The sequence below is a fragment of the Stomoxys calcitrans genome, chromosome 1 (genome assembly GCF_963082655.1).
Source record: "Stomoxys calcitrans chromosome 1, idStoCalc2.1, whole genome shotgun sequence".
In the NCBI taxonomy this organism is placed as follows: domain Eukaryota; kingdom Metazoa; phylum Arthropoda; class Insecta; order Diptera; family Muscidae; genus Stomoxys; species Stomoxys calcitrans.
Genome location: NC_081552.1, coordinates 250,365,982 through 250,388,421, shown reverse-complemented (window position 1 = coordinate 250,388,421; position 22,440 = coordinate 250,365,982). Strand labels below are relative to the sequence as shown.

The window sequence follows — 22,440 nt, the reverse complement described above, 5'->3', positions numbered from 1 at the left end:
GTTTTTGGGAGGGGCGGCTCCCCAAACACTTGGTCCCATATTTGGATATCAGATTCGTATTCTACACTTAAATACCTTTTATTTAAGCCCCATATTCCCATGGTCAGTAAATAAGTCCTGTTTGGGGGGTGTTTTGGGGAAGGGGTGGACCCCCAGAAACGTGGTCCCACATTTGGATATCAGATTCGTATTCTACTCGCAAATACCTTTCATTTGACTCCCATATTGCCATGGCCGGTAAATATATCCGATTTAGGGATGTTTTGGGGGTTGGGGTGGTCACCCTAACACTTGGTCTGACAATTGAATATCAGATAAGTTTTCTTATCCTAAATACCTTTCATTTGAGTCCCATATTGTCGTGATAGGTAAATATATGAATGACAGGTTTTAGGGTGGGGCGGCCCCCTAGGTACCCCATCCAAAATTTGGAAACAAAATTTTTATTTTAGGGTACTATAAGAGAGCACACAAAATTTCCCTTAAATCGCACCATCCATCTCCGAGATATGGCGTTTCTGAAAATTAGGGTAAGGGGGAGGGTACGCCCCCCCTTCAGATATCAAAAAATGTAGTAACTTATTTTCACCACGGGGTCATTATGCACCATCTGTGAAAATTTCAAGAAAATCGGTTCGGCCGTTTCTCAGTCTATAAGGAACACACAAACAAACAAACAATCAAACAAACAGACAAACAAAGAAACAAACAAACAAACAAACAAACAAACAAACAAACAAACAAACAAACAAACAAACAAATAAACAAACAAACAAACAAACAAACAAACAAACAAACAAACAAACACAAATTAATTTTTATATATAAGAAGATTTAAAATAAGATAACAAAACCCTTTCCATGAGTTTTGAAAGGGCTTATTTTCATACCCTCTACCATAGGATGGGCGTATATTAATTTCGTCACTTTGTTGGTAACACTGCGAAATATGCGTGTGAGACCCCATAAGATATATATATTCTTGATCGTCGCGACATTTTATGTCGAACAAGCCATGTCCGTCCGTCTGTCTGTCGAAAGCACCCTAACTTTGGAAGGAGTAAAGCTAGCCGCTTGAAATTTTGCACAAATACTTTTTTTTAGTGTAGGTCGGTTGGGATTGTAATTGGGGCAAATCGGTCCATGTTTTGATATAGCTGCCATATAAACCGATCTGGTATCTTGACTTCATGAGCCTCTAGAGGGCGCAATTCTCGTTCCATTTTACTGAAAGTTTGCACCAGTGTTTTGGTATCACTTTCAACAACTGCGCTAAGTATGGCTCAAATTGGTCCATGTTTTGATATAGCTGCCATATAAACCGATCTGAGGTCTTGACTTCTTCAGCTTTTAAATGGCGCAAATTGTATCCGATTTGGCTGTAATTTTGCATGAGGTGTTTTGTTATGACTTCCAACAACTGTGCTTAGTATGTGCGCAGATTGGTATATAACCTGGAATAGCTGCCATATAAATCTTGGGTCTTGACTTCTTGAGCCTCCAGAGGGCGCAATTCCCGTCCGATTTGACTAAAAACTTTGCACGTGGTGTTTTGATATCGCTTCCAACAACTGCGCTAAGTATGGTTCAAACCAGTCCATGTTTTGATATAGGTGCCATATAAGCCGATCTTGGGTCTTGACTTCTTGAGCTTCTAGAGGGCGCAATTCTCGTCCGATTTAACTGTAACTTTGCGCGACGTGTTTTGGTATCACTTCCAACAACTGTGCTAAGTATTGTTTAAATCGGTCCATGTTTGGATATAGCTGCCATATATACCGATCTTGGGTCTTGACTTCTTGAGCCTCTAGAGGGCGCAATTGTCGTTCGATTGGAATGAAATTTTGCACGACGTGTTTCACTATGACTTCCAACAACTGCTCTAAGTATTGTTCAAATCGGATCATGTTTTGATACAGCTGCCATAAAAGCCGATCTTGGGTCTAGACTTCTTGAGCCTCTAGAGGGCGCAGTTTTCATCCGATTTAACTAAAATTTTGCACGTAGTGGTTTGTTATCACTTCTAACAACTGTGCCAAGCATGATTCAAATCGGTTCATAATTTGATATAGTTGTCATAAAAACCGATTTTAGATCTTGATTTCTTGAGCCTCTAGAGGGCGCAATTCTTGTCCGATTTAACTGAAATTTGGCACGTGGTGTTTTGGTATCACTTTCAACAACTGCGCTAAGTATGGTTCAAATTGGTGCAGGTTTTGATATAGCTGCCATATAAACCGATCTTGGGTCTTGACTTCTTGAGCCTCTAGAGGGCGCAATTCTCGTCCGATTTGGCTGTTAATTTTCACGTGATGTTTTGTTATGACGTCCAACAACTGTGCTTATTATGCCGCAAATCGGTATATATCCTGGTATAGCTGCTATATAAACCTATCTTGGGTCTTGACTTCCTGAGCCTCAAGAGGGCGCAATACTCGTCCGATTTGACTGAAATTTTGCGCGTGGTGTTTTGATATCACTTTCAACAACTGTGCTAAGTATTGTTTAAATCGGTCCATAACCAGATATAGCTGCCATATAAACCGATCTTGGGTCTTGACTTCTTGAGCCTCTAGAGGGCGCTATTCTCGTTCGATTTGACTGAAATTTTGCACGTAGTTGTGCATTCAGTTCATTTATGGTCCGAATCGGAGTATAACTTGTTTTATTTTATCCTTTGTTTGCTTCAAAAGAGATATCGGCCAAACAACTCGACAAATGCGATCTATGGTGGAGGGTATATAAAATTCGGCGCGGCCGAGCTTAGTACACTTTTACTTGTTCTATATAAGAAAAGGATTTGTTAAACTCCCTCACATGGCTATAATCCCACTTTTACTGCTCCACTTGAGACTTGTCTAGACACTATCAATTGGGATTACTTTAAAGTGATTTGAACTACCCTAAAAAAACCGTAGCCTTATAGGCAAAAACTACCTAAAGAGGCTTTTGATTTTTCCCTATCAAAGTTTTACTTTTTACTTTCCATTTGGATTTGCTGGGGGAAACGAACTATCGATTTTAAAGTTAGTGATACAGTCTAGAGTTATGGTTGTCCATGTCAATGTTCATTTCGCAAAGTTGTGGAGAAAAACAAATGCTTTTTTTTATTTTTTTAGGTGAGGCATATTTCTGTCCAAACAGTGGGTTATGTAACAATAAAAGAAAATTTCGTTCAAATTTGTTTTTCGTAAAAAAAGGCTTCCGCAAGCTTGAAAACTAAAGATGTTCATAGAAAAACAATTTCTCCCAAAAGAATCGAGGAGAAATGGTTAAAATAAATCAAATTAAATTTTATAAACATGGGCCATTTAGAGCCAACTTGTTTCATCCAAATGATACATCATGTGTATGGATGTATAAGGAAATGAAAATTTTCTTAACTGAAATATATTCCCTGCCACTGTGTACATTTTTTCTTTTGCAAAATTAGTTTTTTATTCACTTTTGAACATATTCTGGATATGTCTACCCATAATTGATTGTAGTTGGAGCCCATGTTCGTGTTCCAAAGCAATTTTTTTCGTTATGGAAAATATCCAAAAGTAGTAGAGGTAGCACCAGCCATGGACAATATCCTGGGGACTTGCATTTTTTTCTTCTGCTGTTCAAGCTCCATGTTCATACACGAGAGCATTTATGAATGTTTTTTAAGCTTATGCTCGATTGAGAGGCATTGGGAGTTACATTTGTCGTTTGCTTGATTCTTCTGCGCCATGTAAATGCCACATAGTGTCATTGGCCAATCATTGTCCATGGTTGTGCATTGACATTTGGCAAGGATGTCAGTTGGGAAGGCTGGTAGTTGTAGTTGTCCTGCAGTTTTTTTTTGCTATTAAATGTTCAACCCAAACGGATTGTTATCGAAAGGAGAATAGCCGCCTAAAATTGCCATAGACACCAAACACATAATTGACGCTATAAGCTAGGAGGTATATCGACATTTTTAATTGTATAGTGAGGGCTGAATAAAATTGGGTCAAATTCTTTGGTTTATGAAAATAAAAGATAATAAAAGAAAAATTACAAAAAAAAAAAAATGCAGGAAAAACATAAAATATTGGGTTGCCCAAAAAGTAATTGCGGATTTTTCATATAGTCGGCGTTGACAAATTTTCTCACAGCTTGTGACTCTGTAATTGCATTCTTTCTTCTGTCAGTTATCAGCTGTTACTTTTAGCTTGCTTTAGAAAAAAAGTGTAAAAAAGTATATTTGATTAAAGTTCATTCTAAGTTTTATTAAAAATGCATTTACTTTCTTTTAAAAAATCCGCAATTACTTTTTGGGCAACCCAATATAACCACATTAAATATAAAGAAATTAAATGGAAAAAAATTTAAATAAAATAAAATACAATAAAAAAATAAAAATTAAATGAAAGAATATACAAAATAAGTAAAATAAAATTAAATTCAATAAAATTAAAAACATATATAAAATATAAATTTTTTGATATCTGAAGGAGGGGCGGACCCTCCCCTTACTACCATAATTTTCAGAAACCCCAGATCTCGAAGATGGGTGGTGCGATATAAGCGAAATTGTGTGTGCTCTCTTATAGTAACCTACTACAAACAAAATTTTTGGTATTCAAATTTCGGATGGGGTACCTAGGGGGGGCGCCCCACCCCAAAACCTTCAAAATATATATATATACACCAATCACGACAATATGGGACTCAAATGAAAGGTGTTTAAGATTAGCAAACGTATCTGATATCCAATTGTCGGACCAAGTGTTAGGGTGACCACCCCACCCCCAAAACATCCCTAAATCGGACATTTTTACCCACCCTGGCAATATGGGACTCAAATGAAAGGTATTTGCGAGTAGAATACGAATTTGATAACCTATTTTGGGGACATGTGTTTGGGAGACGCCTCATCCTGTATACTCTCCCTAAAACCAATGACAATATGGGGTTTAAAAAAATGGTATTTGAGAGAAGAGCACGATGTTGATATTTTTTCAGGGCCAAGTGTCTGCGCCAATCAATTTGTGTTTGTTTGTTTGTTCCGTATAGACTCAAAAACGGCAGAACCGATTACCTTAAAATGTTCACAGATTGTGTAGGTTGGTCGGGAAGGAAACATAGGCTATATAATTTTTTGATATCGGGAGGGGGGCGGACCCTCCCCCTTATCCGAAAAGTACTACCCAAAAATAAAAGTGGACCGATCGGGACAATATGGAATTCAAATGAAAGGTATTCAAGAGTAGAGTACGAATTTCATAATAAAAGTTGGGTCCAGGTACCTGGGGGGCCGCCCCAGCCCCAAAACCCCTCAAAATAGGTTTATTTCACGATCATGACAATATGGGACTCAAATGAAAGGTATTCGGGAGTAGATTCTGAATATGGTCAGGAAATAGGAATAGGCTTTATAATTTATCGATAACGGAAGGGGGCGTATCCCCCACCGTTACCCCAAAAACACCACCCAAAATCTAAGGTGGACCGATATGGACAATATGGGTATTAAATGAAAAGTATGCGGGAGTAGATAACGAATCTGGCATACAAATTCATGTCGAAGTATAGCGGGTCACCCACCCCCACAAAAATGCCCAAAATTAGCATATTAGCCAATCACGGATACATGGGACTCGGTTTATTTGTTCCTTATAGACTGCAAAACAGCAGAACCGACTTTCTCGAAATTTTCGCATATTGTGTAGGTTGGTCTTGAAGGAAACATGGGCTATATAATTTTTCGGTATCGGAAGGGGGACGGACCCTCCCCTGTATGCCAAAAACACAACCCAAAATCAAAAGTGTATCGATCGTGACAATATAGGTATCAAATGAAAGGTATTGGAGAGTAGAATACGAATATGGTATTAGAATTTGAGTCTAAGTACCCATTGGGCCGCCCCAAACCCAAAACTGCGCCAAACAGTTATATTCGACGTTCATTTCAATATGGGACTTAAATGAAAGGTATTCGGGAGTAGATTTCGTATCTGGAATACAAAATCAGATCGAAGTATAGGGGGTCACGCCACTCCTCAAAAACGCCATTAGACTCATTATGACTATATGATACTTGGCTGCACCGATTTTCTTAAAATTTTCATAGATTGTGTACGTTTGCCTGGAAGGAAACATAGGTTATATAATTTTTAGATATCAGGTGGAGGCGGACCCTGCCCCTTACCCCAAAAACGTCACCCATATTCGAAAGTGGTTCGATGGGCACAATAAGGGTATAAAATGAAATGTATTGAAGACCAGAAAACGAATATGGTATTAAAATTTAGGTCCAAGTACCCAGCGGGACCCCCCAACCTCAAAACTCCTCTCAACAGATATATTCAAAGTTCATTTCACAATGGGACTCAAATGAAAAGTATTGGGCAGTAGATTACAAATATGGCATAAAACATCCCACTCCAAGTAATGGGAGGTCGCCCACCCCCAAATACCCCCAAATGGGCATATTAGCCGACCCTGGCTATATGGGATTCAAATTAAAGGTATTTGGGAGTAGATTACGAATATGACATTAAAATTTGCGTTCAAGTCTAGGTGGCGCTTTTCCTCCTAAATATATGTCCAATGGGTTATTTGACCCATTATGACAATATGGGACTTAAATGAAAGGTATTTGAGAGTAGGAAACGAATTTGATATCCAATTTTGGAGCCAGGTGTTTTGGGGTACGCCCTAAAGTATCCCCTAAACTGAACTTCATTTCCGTTGGGAATAAAGAACGAATTTGATATCTATTATCAGTGCAAAGTGCCGGTGGACGCCCCAGCCCCTAAACACCCTACAAACGGTTCATATATACCGGCCATGACAATATGGGGCTTAAATGAAAGGGATTTGGAAGTGCAGCACGAATTTGATATCCATATTTGAGTCGAAATGTCTGAGGTGCCATCCCTCCCCCAACAAACCACTTCTCATTACCCTAATTTTTGAAAACACCAGGAATCGAGCAGGGGCAAACTTCCCACACACCAATGAGTGCTTTTCGATTCAAGTTAAGACTCAATGATAAGGGACCTTTTTTTATAGCCAAGTCCGAACGGCGTGCCGCAGTGCGACACCTCTTAGGGGAACATTTTTTAAATGACCATGCATGGCATTGTACCTCGCAAATGTCGCCAACATTAAGAGGGGATAAACAACGCTTTGTCCGATATTCTCGCCAGGATTCGAACGCGTTCAGCGTCATAGGCTACAATGGCACGAATTCGATATCCGCATTCAGGGCGGATATTAGAGAGTTAAAGAAGGCGCAGCGGAGCGGGCCTAGTTCGGCTAGTAAATAATAAATTTTAAATACAGAAGTAGATCTTTTAGCCGATAAATTTGAATTCAGACTACTAAGTGGCGGCTGCTTATTAAAGTCGGCTGTGTCAATTACCAAAGGTTTTTAAGGTTTTTTACTGGTTGTAATATTTGAGAGAAAATTGGATCAGTTTAATCCACAAATCCAACTGGCGCTGGGATTTTGCTCCCAGTCTTACAGTTGGATTTGTCTTGGGTGAGGCAACTGTTAATGTAAAAGCTGCGGTTTAATTCGTAACAGCGTTCCTTACCAATGCGGAGCTGGATTTTTAACCGGTTCCTTACCAATGCGGAGCTGGATTTTTAACCGGTTGTTATGAACAAAGGAGGCCCCCTTAGCGCCGAGGTAAGCATGTCCGCCTATGACGCTGAACGCCAGGGTTCGAATCCTGGCGAGACCATAAAACAAATTTCAGCCGTGTTTTTCCCCTCCTAATGCTGGCAACATTTGTGAGGTACAATGCCATGTAAAACTTCTCTCCAAAGAGGTGTCGCACTGCGGTACGCCGTTCGGACTCGGCTATAAAAAGAAGGCCCCTTGTTATTGAGCTTAAACTTGAATCGGACTGCACTCATTGCTATGTGAGATGTTTGCCCCTGTTCCTTAGTGGAATGTTCATGGGCAAAATTTGCAATTTGTTATGAAATAATAAAAAAAGGAGCTTCATATGGGTTCAGTTTCAACTTTTATGAAATTTAGTACAAATTCTAAACTTAAAATACAGTTGTCCGTCTTTAGCTTAAATTCTTTATTTCTTTCAAATCTAATTAAAATTAAAAAAATTCCCTCAAAATCCAAAATTAATCTCTATTCGTAATCACAACATAAAAATTCCTGACCTCACACCCTAACCCCGTGCACTACCCACAAGGTGTGACTTCCTTACCTGACTCCCGCCACAAACCGAAAGTGGAAAAGGAACCAAAAGTTCAAGTCTCATAAAAATAAAAAAAAAACTCTAAATGCAGGTGTGAAAGGAGTAGACGCAGACCTTATGTTATGTGTCGCATGTCTGGTTGTTGAGCAGGAATATCCGCAAGATTTCGTAAGGAACACCACTGACACTTAAAAGAAATCTAATCAACCAACCACTCGTCCTGGGTTTTTGGTTATATATTTGGTTTGCTGTTCAGGGTGCCCCACACGCAACCCCTCCATAGGTGTTTCAATTAATGACCAATGAGACGTCATCGAAATCATCACACGCACTCAATCGCTTAATGGTTGCGCTGGCATGTCACGTGGGTAACGATGACCTACCGTCACCGTTCGATGACACACAAAAAACTCGACGCTCAAAAAAGGGTCAGACTTTATAACACAGTTATATAAAGAGCACAAGCTTTATAAAAACAAAGGCAAAAAGGACATCCAGGATGTCCTTTTGAGGGTTTTTTTCATTTTTATATACACATGCTCAGATACGATACATATGACAGACATTCATACTTACATCTATGTGTTCACTCTCGACCATTTTCAATAGAGCGATTAAAGACGCCTTGTCCACGGCTAGCCATATGCCAGTGCCCAAAACTATCGTGCCAAGTATCTGTGAAAAGGACACAAGAAAAACACAACACATATAACAAAACATGTACAAAGGAAAAAAATCAATAAAATATTAAAACAAAAAAAAAAAACGAATAATATTCTTTGTATTTTATGACATTAATCTTTCTAATTTCCCATAGACATTAATTTTTATTATTTAAGGGAAATGGCTTTATATGCTTAAACATTTTGCCGTTAATATTTCTTGAAAGGGTTAAAAATGTCTCTTCTCTTTTTTTTGGGGGGGCTAAGCATTGCAAAAATAAAAATAAAATTGTAAAGCAATGATTTCAAGAAGTCTTAGGTAAGTTTGGCATGGAGAAATAGCATTTCCATCATTTCGATGAATGCTGGACTAAGTGAATTAAATTTTAAACAAGTAAAAACGTGGTTAGCTCGGCCAGGCCGAATCGCAGGAAATCACCATCATGGATTCTGCTGTGTACTTTACTGACAAATCCGCCACAAACTTAGATTTCCAGGGGCCGTTGAAAACTAATAGGGGAGCTATATCCTTTGGACCGTACTTGGACCGATTTGGACCATACTTGGCCCGATTGTTGGTAATCTTGACAGAACACCAAAAATCTGTTTCAAGTTCTAGCAAAATCGGTTAAAAAATAAAGCTTTTATGGGCTTTAGACCCTTAAACGGCAGATCGGTCTACATGACTGCTATATCTGTAACAGATCGGATTATATTGTTCCATATTTTTGGGTCGGATGTTGGGAGGCTTAAAGCTGCGCACTATTCCAAATTTCAGCGAAATCGGATAAAAAATAAAACTTTTATGGGTTGCAGACCCTTTATCGGGAGATCGGTCTATATGGTAGCTATATCTAAATATAGTCCGATCTGAACCATATCTGGGTCAGTTGTTGGGAAGTTTTAAACTACTCACTGTTTCAAATTTTAGCGAAATCGGTTAAAAAATAAAACTTTTATGGGTTTCAGACCCTTTATCGGGAGATCGGTCTATATGGTAGCTATATGTAAATATAGTCCGATCTAAACCATATTAAGGTCGGATGTGGAGAGGCTTAAAACTGCGCACTATTTCAATTTTAAGCAAAATCGGTTAAAAAACAAAACTTTTAGGGCCTTCAGACCCTTTATCGGGAGATCAGTCTATATGACAGCTATATCTAAAGATAATCCGATCTGAACCATATTAAGGTCAGATGTCGGGAGGCTTCAAATAACCCATTGTTTAGAATTTCAGAGAAATTGGGTAATAAATAAAGCTTTTATGGCCTTCAGACCCTTTATCGGGAGATCGGTCTATATGGTAGCTATATCTAAATACTGTCCGATCTGAAATATATTTAGGTCAGATGTCGGGAAGACTTAAACTACTCACTGTTTCAAATTTTAGCGAAATCGGTTAAAAAATAAAGCTTTTATGGCCTTCAGACCCTTTATCGGCAGATCGGTCTATATCGTAGCTATATCTAAATATAGTCCGATCTGAACCATATTTGGGTCAGTTGTCGGGAAGACTTAAACTACTCACTGTTTCAAATTTTAGCGAAATCGGTTAAAAAATAAAACTTTTATGGGCTTCAGACCCTTTATCGGAAGATCGGTCTATATGGTAGCTATATGTAAATATAGTCCGATCTATACCATATTAAGGTCGGATGTTGGGAGGCTTAAAACTGTGCACTATTTCAAATTTAAGCGAAATCGGGTAATTAATAAAGCTATTATGGCCTTCAGACCCTTTATGGGGAGATCGGTCTAAATGACAGCTATATCTAAAGATAATCCGATCTGAACCATATTAAGGTCAGATGTCGGGAGGCTTCAAATAACCCACTGTTTTCAATTTCAGCGAAATTGGGTAATAAATAAAGCTTTTATGGCCTTCAGACGCTTTATCGGGAGATCGGTCTATATGGTAGCTATATCTTAATACAGTCCGATCTGAAATCTATTTAGGTCAGACGTCGGGAGGCTTAAAAAACCCACTGTTTCAAATTTCAGCGATATCGGGTAATAAATAGAGCTTTTATGGGCTTCAGACCCTTAATCGGCAGATCGGTCTATATGGCAGCTATATCTAAATATAGTCGGATCTGAATCATATTAAGGTAGGGTGTCGAGAGGCTAAAAGTGACTCACTGTTTCAAATTTTAGTGAAATCGGTTAAAAAATAAAGCTTTTATGGCCTTCAGACCCTTTATCGGGTGATCGGTCTATATGGCAGCTATATCTAAATATAGTCGGGTCTGAACTATATGAAGGTCGTGTGTCAGGACGCTTAAAATAACTCACTGTTTCAAATTTTAGCAAAATCGGATGAAAAATAAAGTTTTTATGGGCATTAGACCCTTTATCGGCAGATCGGTCTATATAGCAGCTATATCCAAATATGATCCGATTTGGCCTATTCAAGACTATAACTAGCGTGCATCAAAAAGACGTTTCTGTGCCAAATTTCAGCTCAAAATCTCAATTTTTGAAGGCTCTAGAGTGATTACAACAGACAGACGGATAGATGGATAGACGGGTAGACCGACAGACACCTGGACATCGTTAAATCGTCTTAGAATTTTACGACGATCCGAAATATATATATAAAGGGTGATTTTTTTGAGGTTAGGATTTTCATGCATTAGTATTTGACAGATCACGTGGGATTTCAGACATGGTGTCAAAGAGAAAGATGCTCAGTATGCTTTGACATTTCATCATGAATAGACTTACTAACGAGCAACGCTTGCAAATCATTGAATTTTATTACCAAAATCAGTGTTCGGTTCGAAATGTGTTCATTCACCGTAACGTTGCGTCCAACAGCATCTTTGAAAAAATACGGTCCAATGATTCCACCAGCGTACAAACCACACCAAACAGTGCATTTTTCGGGATGCATGGGCAGTTCTTGAACGGCTTCTGGTTGCTCTTCACTCCAAATGCGGCAATTTTGCTTATTTACGTAGCCATTCAACCAGAAATGAGCCTCATCGCTGAACAAAATTTGTCAAAATTTGAACACATTTCGAACCGAACACTGATTTTGGTAATAAAATTCAATGATTTGCAAGCGTTGCTCGTTAGTAAGTCTATTCATGATGAAATGTCAAAGCATACTGAGCATCTTTCTCTTTGACACCATGTCTGAAATCCCACGTGATCTGTCAAATACTAATGCATGAAAATCCTAACCTCAAAAAAATCACCCTTTACTTTGTAGGGTCGAAAATTGATATTAAGATGTGTTGCAAACGAAATGACTAAATGAATATAGCCCCTATCCTACGGTGGTGGGTATAAAAAAACTCCGTGCAACATTTCAGCCAAATGGGATAACAATTGCGGCTTTCAGGATTTATATGGGAATTATGACAGAATATAGACCGATTCAAATGGTACTTGGCACAACTGTTGGAAATTGTAACAGTACACTACGTACAAAATTTCAGTCAAATCAGATAATTATTGCGTCTTGCAGTGGCTCAAGTTGGCAAATCTGGAGGTAGGTTTATATGGCAGCTATATCAGATAATATACCGAGTTGGACCGTACTTGGCACGGATGTTGGAGGTCGTACTTGGCACCTGCAAAATTGCAGCCAAATCGGGTAACAAATGCAGATTCTAGAAACTCAAGAAATCAAATCAAAGGACTACTTTATATGGAAGCAGTACCCAAATCTGAACCGATATGACCTTTTTGCCATACCCAACGACCTTCATCAATCAATAAAAAGTAACTCTCCAAATTTTAAGCTTTCGCGGCTAACAGACAACTTAGGAGGTACTTAGGAGGTGACACGATACCAGACATGAACAAACTTTGGGGTAGTATGGAAAGCAATCAAGGATCTTGTAATCCTTAATCCTTTGCATAGAATTCCAAACTTAAAACTTTCTTTTTATACCCACCACTGAAGGATGGGGGTATATTCATTTTGTCATTCCGTTTGCACCACATCGAAATATCCATCTCCGACCCTATAAAGTATGTATATTCTTGATCAGCGTAAAAATCTAAGACGATCTAGCCATGTCACTCCGTCTGTCTGTTGAAATCACGCGACAGTCTTTCAAAATAGAGATATTGAGCTGAAACTTTGCAAAGATTATTTTTTCGTCCGTAAGCAGGCTAAGTTCGAAGATGGGCTAAATAATTTGGGACAGTGAGTTGTGTTAGGCCCCTCAACATCTTTCTGCAATTTGGTCCAGATAGGTCCAGATTTGGATAAAGCTGCCATATAGACCGATCTCTCGATTTAAGGTTTTGGACCCATAAAATGCTCATTGAATGTAAGATGTCGCTGAAATTTGGGACAGTGTGTTGTGTTAGGCTCTTCGACTTTCTTCTTCAATTTGGCCCAGATTTGGATATAGCTGTTATACAGAACCGATCTTTCGATTTAGGGTCTTAGGCCCATAAAAGTCACATTTATTATCCGATTTTGCTAAAATTTGGGACAGTAAGTTGTATTAGGACCTTCGACATCCTTCTTCAATTTGGCCTAGATCGGTTCAAATTTGGATATAGCTGCCATATAGACCGATCTCTCTGGATTTATGGGCCCATAAAAGGCGCATTCATTGTCCGATTTCGCCGAAATTTGGGACAGTGAGTTAAGTTATTCCCATTGTCATCTTTCTGCAATATAGCCCAGATCGGTCCAGATTCGGATATAGCTGCCATATAGACCAATCTCTCGATTTAAGGTCTTGGCCCCACAAAAGGGGCATTTATTGTCCGATGTCGCCGAAATTTGGGACAGTGAGTTGTGTCTTTAAAAATAGAGATATTGAGCTGAAACTTTGCAAAGATTCTTTTTTCGTCCATAAGCAGGTTCGAAGATGTGCTATATCGGACCATATCTTGGTATAGCCCTCATATAGACCGATCCGCCGAATTAGGGTGTTAGGCCCATAAAAGTCACAATTGCTATCAGATTTTGCTAAAATTTGGGTCAGTAAGTTGTGTTAGGCCCCTCGACATTTTCTGCAATATGGCCCAGATCGGTTCAGATTTGGATATAGCTGTCATATAGACCGATCTCTCGATTTTAGGTTATGGGCCTATAAAAGGCGCATTTATTGTCCGATGTCGCCGAAATTTGGGACAGTGAGTTGTGTTGGGTCCTTTAACATTCTTCTCTTATTTGGCTCAGATCGGTCCAGATTTGGATATAGCTGCCATATAGACCAATCTCTCGATTTAAAGTCTTGGCCCCACAAAAGGGGCATTTATTGTCCGATGTCGCCGAAATTTGGGACAGTGAGTTGTGTTAGTACCTTCGACATCCTTCTTTAATTTGGCCCAGATCGGTTCAGATTTGGATTCATTGTCCGATTTCGCCGAAATTTGGGACAGTGAGTTAAGTTATTCCCATTGTCATCTTTCTGCAATATAGCCCAGATCGGTCCAGATTCGGATATAGCTGTCATATACACCGATCTATCGATTTAAAATCTTGGTCCCATAAAAGGCACATTTATAAACCGATTTCGCTGAAATTTGACACAGTGACTTATGTTAGTTTTTGCGACGTCCGTATCGCATATGGTTCAGATCGGTCTATAGTTGGATATGGCTACCAAAAACCCAATACTTCTTCCACAAAATTGAACAATGGCTTGTACTTATTCGACCACTCAATATCCGTGTCGAATCGGACCATATTGCTATGGGGGCATAAATTATGAATTTTTCACTGGATTATGACGAATGGTGGTTCACATATATACCCGAGGTGGTGGGTATCCATTCTGATCGGACTATATTTGGATATAGCTGCCATATAGACCGACCTCCCGATAAAGGGTCTGAAGCCCATAAAAGCTATATTTATTAACCCATTTCGCTGAAATCTGAAACAGTAGGTTATTTCAAGCCTCCTGATATCTGACCTAAAAATGGTTCAGATCGGACTATAGTTAGATATAGGTGCCATATCGACCGATCTCCCGATAAGGGGTCTCGCTGAATTTTGAAACGGTGTGATATTTTAATCCTCCAGACATCTTACCTAAGTATCGATCAGATTGGACTATAGTTAGATATAGCTGTCATATAGACCGATCTGCCGATAAAGGGTCTGAAGCCCATAAAAGCTTTATTTATTACCCGATTTCGCTGAAATTTGAAACAGTGGGCAGTTTTTAAGTCTCCCGACATCCGCCCTAAATATGGTTTGGATCGGACTATATTTACATATAGCTGCCATATAGAGTGATCTCCCGAAAATGGTCTGAAGCCCATAGAAGCATTTTTTTTTATCCAATTTCACTGAAATTTTAAACAGTGAGTAGTTTTAGGCCACCCGACCCAAATATGGTAAAAATGGGACTGTATTTAAATATAGCTGTTATATAGACCGATATGCTGGTTAAGGGTCTGAAGCTTTATTATCCGATTTTGTTGAAATTTGATACACAAAATTCAACAGTGACTTATATTTATAAGACCACTCAATGTCCGTGGCGAATTTGGCTGCATAAGTTATCCAATTTTTACCGGATTGTGACGAAAGTGGGTTTACATATATACCCGAGGTGGTGGGTATCCAAAGTTCGGCCATTTTACTTCTTTTATTTTAAAAATTTTAATTTTAAAATTCTTTTGCTGAGAAAATTTTTCTGCTTTGGCCGAAATCAGAGTCGAAATAACTATGTCGACTCCGACTCTGGGAAAAATTGTTCAATTCCGACTTCAAGACTCCAACCACGTAGCCCTGGTCAATACGATCAAAAATATATAAACTATTTGGAGCACATATCAACATTTCAAGGTGTTACAAACGGAATGACTATATTATTATACCCCGTATCCTATGGAGGTATAAATAAGTATACCTCCATAGGATGGAGATATACTAATTAAGACGTTGCGTCTGTAACACCTCGAAATATTAATCTACGACCCCATAAGGTATATAAATTTTTTATCGTCTTGATATACTAAGCCCATGTTCGTCCGTCTTGTCCGTATCATACATATGAAACGGTGGTGGCCTGGGCCTGTGTTCAAATTTTTACAGCATAGCATAACAGCAATATCTAATCATTCAGTTTGGCTTGTGCAAGTCTATGACATGTTTCTAAGCATCACTCATGTTACAAAACTTTTTTTTTTTACTTTTTATTTTAAAGGTAAAAAATTCTATTATAAGGCTCGCATTTGCATATGTTCTTTTAAACATTTAACAAAATTTTATATTATTAGTCAAGTCGGGTGGCCTTTTCTGTGTTGTTTGGTATCGCACCAAGACACATATTTCCATATTATCATTCCTATTGCCATATAAAGATTTAAGCGCCAAGTTCATGTTTAACGTTTGACGCCGCCGACAAACTACTCTGGCTTATGGCAAACGGTTAATGTTTATTTGTTTTTTGCCATGACTTTGGTGGTCGTAAAGTCTTTGAACTCGGAAAATTTAAATTTCAGCATTGTTTTCAAGCATTTTTTGTCTGCTTTATTAAAAGATCATGCAAAAAGTTTTCACTTTTTGTTTGAATTTGAAATGTAGTACAAAAAAAAAATCGTTACATTTACATGATGTCAATATTGAGAGTATTAACCCGATGTATTATTTCACCAAGCTAAAGATGGTGAAAATTCCATAGGGTTCAATATTATGGGACGGGGGAGTTGCATTTGGTTAGCTGGTAGGTGTCTAGTAGCTGGGTTGTTTTGTTTTGGAATACTTACGAAAAACAAGAAATTAAATATGCACAGCACATATTTGCCAAACCAAACGCCGCAATCGGAGCCCATTTTGCTATTGTTGTCTACGCCTGTGGATCTGTGTGTGAGCTTCACCTGGTGTTTCGAGGTCTCGTAGACTCTGGCTTGTACCTGCTGCCAGTTGACTTTGCCTAGGATGGCTGTTGATTGGCCACAATTCAAACGATTGCGTCGGTGACGAGCTATGGCGTTACGTTATTTGGTGATATCTGTAAATAGTTGCCGTGGCGAAAAAAACGAAACGTATAAATTGATTGTATGCATAAATAAATTGTTTTTTTGAATTGTACAAAAAAAAAAAAATAAGAAAAAATATTTTATTTAAGTAATCAATGCTAGGTTGAATGGAGCTTCGTGTGCTGCAAGGGTGCTAGCACGTTTTTTTTTGGCGCTGCCTTCAGTTTGGTAGGCTTTTTTCATATCGCAAATAGAAATCGTTGTTAATCCATTGAATTTTAATGATTTTTTTTTGGATTTTGGTCTATCGCAGCGTTTGTACTTTACTGACCATGTATGGTTTTGCATAAAGATTGCATTTCAGGGAAAATTTATGCAACTGGAATTGTTTCAAATTTTAATGGGGATTTTTGTTGAATATTTTCAATGACAATAAAGAGGAATTTAAAGTTTCAAGGGTTTCAAAAAAAATAAAGACTAACATAAATCGAATTCGAAAACCTTGATTACGAGGAAATTTGGTTTTTTTTAATAAGTTTTGGCCTTCATTGAGCATCCTTTTACCCCTCTTCAAAGTCATAGAATAATTGGAATCGCCTTAGTCGGTACTTCAAACTCCCAAAATATGGATATCGAAAGCTTTTCCATTCTCAACAAGGCCATTGTACCAATTGAAGATGAACTGAATTGAAAAATGTTATGCTGCTCTCCATGCATCCCTCTAAATGCCCTATGAAGGTAAGACTTTAACAACACTCAAAACCCCTCCTCACAATCACCATCATTTTCTTAACATAACTTTGTTGGTTTGTTTTTACCACTTTTCATTTTGGGAGTGAGGCTAAACTGAAAAACAAAACATGCTCCAGTTTCATTCTTTTGTCTCCAGTTTCATGTTTGTCAATAACATTTCGTTGAGTAAAAAACAAAACAAAAAAAAAATTTAAACACATCTCCAAGATGTGCGCTAAGCTACACCATGACAAGCAACATGAAAAGATGTTCAAAAGTCCACAATAGCCCAACGCCCCATAGCTCGTGACATTGTTTACATGAAAACGGTTGGAGTCAAGTTAAATAAAAGTGCGGTATGATCGGTCGCCATGACTTGAATCTTAAACAGAGAAAAAAAAATACAAAAATAAAACTGAATTCAGAATATGTCAGTTTCGGCGAGGGAGACAAATTTTTGGATTAACAAAAGAAGGAAAAAAAATCAAGTTCGGCCGGGCCGAACTTTGGATACCCACAACCTGGGGTATATATGTAAGCCCCCTTTTGTCGCAATTCGGTGAAAATTGGATAGCTTATGCACCCAAATTCGGCACAGACATTGAATTTTGCATTTCAAATGGCAACTAAATCGTCCGATCCGAACCATATTTGGAACGGAGACCTAAAACTACCCACTGTTTCAAATTTCATCGAAATCGGTTGAAAAATAAAGCTTTTATGGGCTTTAGACCCTTAATCAGGAGATCGGTCTATATAACAGCTATATCTTAATGTAGTCCGATTTAATCAATACTAAGGTCAGATAGTGCGAGACGAAAAATTAATCACTGTTTCAAATTTCAGCGAAATCGCATAAAAAATAAAGCTTTTATGGGCTTCAGACCCTTTATCGGCAGATCGGTCTATATGACGGCTATATCTCAATATAATCCGATCTAAACCATATTTGGGTCCTATGTTGGCAGGCGTAAAACTAATCACTGTTTCAAATTTTCGCCAAATCGCATTTATGGGCTTTAGATCCTTAATCAGGAGATCGGTCTATATAACAGCTATATCTAAATGTGGTCCGATTTAATCAATATTAAGGTCAGATATCGCGAGGCGTACAATTAATCACTGTTTAAAATTTTAGCCAAATCGGATAAAATTAATGCTTTTATGGGCCTCAAACCCTTTATCGGCAGATCGCTCTATATGACGGCTATATCTAAATATAATCCGATCTAAACCATATTTGGGTCCTATGTTGGGAGTCCTAAAACTACTCAATTTTTTTAAATTTCAGCGAAATCGGTTTAAAAATAAAGCTTTTATGGGCTTTAGATCCTTAATCGGAAGATCGGTCTATATGGGAGCTGTATCTAAATATAGTCCGATCTGAACTTTATTTAGTTCAGATGTCGTGAGGCTTAAATTAACCCACTGTTTAAAATTTTAGCCAAATCGGATAAAAAATAATGCTTTTATGGGCCTCAGACCCTTTATCGGCAGATCGGTCTATATGACGGCTATATCTAAATATAGTCTGATCAGATCCATATTTGTGTCCTATGATGGGAGGCCTAAAACTACTCAATTTTTTAAATTTCATCGAAATCGGTTAAAAAATAAACCTTTTATGGGCTTTAGACCCTTAATTGGGAGATCGGTCTATATATAGCCCGATCTGAACCATATTTAGGTCAGATGTCGGGAGGCTTAAATTAATCCACTGTTTCAAATTTCAGTGAAATTGGGTAATAAATAAAGTTTTTATGGGCTTCAGACACTTTATCGGCAGATCGCTATACATGGCAGCTATATCCAAATATGGTCCGATTTGGCCCGTTCAAGAACTTAACCAGCGTGCATCAAAAAGACATATTTGTGCCAAATTTCCGTTCAATATTTAAATTTTTGAAAAACTCCTATGAGTTTTATTAAAATGAAAACGAGATATGATCGGGCGCCACAGCCAGAATGTTACGCAAAATGCATAAAATCCTATCGATACATTTTCAGTTCCATTTTCAACCGGGCTTCAGACCGTTTATCGGCAGATCCCTATACATGGCAGCTATATCCAAATTTGGTCCGATTTGGCCCGTTCAAGAACTTAGCCAGCGTGCATCAAAAAGACATATCTGTGCCAAATTTCAGCTCAATATCTCCATTTTTGAAAAATTCCTATGAGTTTTATTAAAATGAAAACGAGATATGATCGGGCGCCACAGCCAGAATGTTACGCAAAATGTATAAAATCCTATCGATACATTTTCAGTTCCATTTTCAACCGGGCTTCAGACCCTTTATCGGCAGATTGCTATACATGGCAGCTATATCCAAATATGGTCCGATTTGGCCCGTTCAAGAACTTAACCAGCGTGCATCTGTGCCAAATTTCCGTTCAATATTTAAATTTTTGAAAAACTCCTATGAGTTTTATTAAAATGAAAACGAGATATGATCGGGCGCCACAGCCAGAATGTTACGCAAAATGTATATAATCCTATCGATACACTTTCAGTTCCATTTTCAGCCGGGCGGGCGCCACAAATCAAGTGACGCAAGGCATGTCTTTAGAATAACAAAATTCCTGATATAATCACATAACATTAAAAATCAAAAGGCTAAGTATAAGCTTAAAGCACGTCGCACATTTAAAAGGCAACCAAATTCGTTGCATGATCGGGCGCCACAACTCGAATGTTAAAAATTATAGAGTTCAATTTCTTTTCGGCTTCGAAAAAATGTTTCTTAAAAACTTAGTTCTTAACTCGAACTTTTAAAACTTAAATGTTCTTAAAACCTGCTTAAGTCATGATGCTGGCTATGCACCTATGATAAACAAAAGCAGTGGTATGATCGGGCGCCATGGCATACATGTTGAATAACAGAGTATTGAACTGTAGTTTTAATATTATCCAAATAAAACACCATATCACCAGAAGTCAAAAGCTAAAGTAAAGGTCTAAACTAAATAAAATTTGCAAATTTTCCCCATGGACATTCCACTAACGGACAAGGGAAAACTTTCCACATATCAATGAGTGCTATCCGATTCATGTTTAAGCTCAATGATAAGGGACTCCTTTTATAGCCGAGTCCGAACGGTATGTCGCAGTGCGACACCTCTTAAGAGATAAGTTTTTACATGGAATAATAACGCAAAAATGTTGTCAGCATTAGGGGGGGAAAACTACCGCTGAAGATTTTTGTTCTGATGGTCTTGCCAGGATTCGAATCCAGGTAGCCATCATCAAAGGCGGACTTGCTAACCTCTGCGATACGCTCGTCTTCTAACTAAACTAAGTAGCCCTTTAAAATAACAAAAAAAATCGGTCGCCACGACTCGAGTGGAATACAAGATTTAATTCCATATTCTTCGAGTCTCCAAGATAAAATTAAATAAATTATAAACCTTGAGCACAGTTCATAATGTTTCACGACCATTCTGGTTCTCAAAGGTTACCGAAGTCATGGATGATGTGCATGGACCTCAGCATAACAAACGGGGTGGTGTGATCGGGCGCCATGGCAATATTGTACGTTTTTTCATGATTCCTACAAAGGAAATCCAAACAGCTTAAATTTAAATATAATCTTAAAATAAATCTTCTAACTTTCGCAAACAATAAGAAAGCGCTTAATGATAGGGCGCCATGATCCGAATGTTACATTAGATAGAATTCATTCATGTTTGAGTCACTAACGTAAATTTACTTACATCTAGACGTAGAATTATTATTCACTTGTTCGAATGTTTTCCAAGCCTGGTAACATTATAGAGGATGCCCATAAACTCCAAAAAGAGCAAAACGCGTGGTGTGATCGGGCGCCATGATGCAAATGTAAGAAAAGAGAATATTTCACCTTTTTCTAGAATCAACAAAAACCCACTACAAATCAAAAGAATTACAACTTGAAAATTTCATTTTGAAAAGAGGGTTCGGGTATTAGTCCCCCCCATGTCACTCTGGACATACACTCAAGTCAGTAAGGGCTTGTCATGCGCTCTAAATACTAACAGGTAACCTCAGAAAAGAAACTTGGTGTCAGAGATTTTAAAATGAGCGCAGGAGATCGAGGAGCTTGGAACGCTCTCTTAATTCCGCTAGTGGAACAAATGTTCTGTCATAACCTCAAAAAAGAAAATCAAAGTTAGGAATTCCGTGCAACTTACAAAATCCTTGTTTGCCATACCACGCCCCTTAGTTGGTTCATGTCTGGTATTGTGTCCCCACCTAACTACCGTTGTCTGTTAGCCACAAAAGCTGGGCAATGCGATAGGAAATGCTCCAACGTCTCATCATCTTCCCCACATGCCCTACACGTGTTACCACTTGCCGTACCGATTTTACAATAGTGAGCTTTTAGTCCTATGTGTCCCATTATGCTACCTGTTGAAGCGACATCTGTTCTTCAACAACAAAACTTCCTCCATAACGCCATCTGCAGGATGTGATACGAACATCTTAACAGTAGTAGGTGGCAACGATACGACTAGAACAAACCCGTCATCCAATGGACCATTCATCTGTATTATATCCGTCCATTTACCTTGAAATAAAGTGAAAAAATTAAGTTCTAAAAACCAGAGTTTTTGTTCTGTTATTCAAGTTCTCCCACACTGGGACGAACTTAAACAATGCTGAAAGCCATACTGACCTCATTCTTACTTCCTGTCAGTAATAGCCTTGTTTTCTCACGATCCGGATCTACCCATAGGATTTCTGCCGTCCTACCGACCGTTTCGCTGTTATTTTACAGAAAAGCGGTGTATGATCGGGCGCCAGCGATTTCAAAAGTTTCGAAAAACTGTAGTATAATCTAATCTGGCGGCACTACCCTATCGCAATCTAACGTCTTAACATAAACACAGAGAGTTTCCTTGTTATTTAACAACAAAAAAAGCGTTGTATGATCGGGCGCCAGCGATTTCAAAAGTTTCGAAAAAACTGCAGTACAATCGA

General features: G+C 38.3%; 1 protein-coding gene across 3 annotated transcripts in view; it reads right to left on the bottom strand.

The window, feature by feature from the left end:
* Positions 1–22,440, bottom strand: part of LOC106094432 (tetraspanin-18) — a 152,870-nt gene that overhangs the window by 35,579 nt on the left and 94,851 nt on the right. For all 3 annotated transcript variants that reach the window (XM_059363611.1, XM_059363607.1, XM_059363613.1), the window contains 2 exons: positions 16,538–16,782; positions 8,757–8,855 (listed from right to left, as the gene is read on the bottom strand). In XM_059363611.1, coding sequence (XP_059219594.1) covers positions 8,757–8,855; positions 16,538–16,603 — 165 coding nt within the window. In that variant the 5' untranslated portion in view covers positions 16,604–16,782. The remainder of the gene's footprint in view (positions 1–8,756; positions 8,856–16,537; positions 16,783–22,440) is intronic.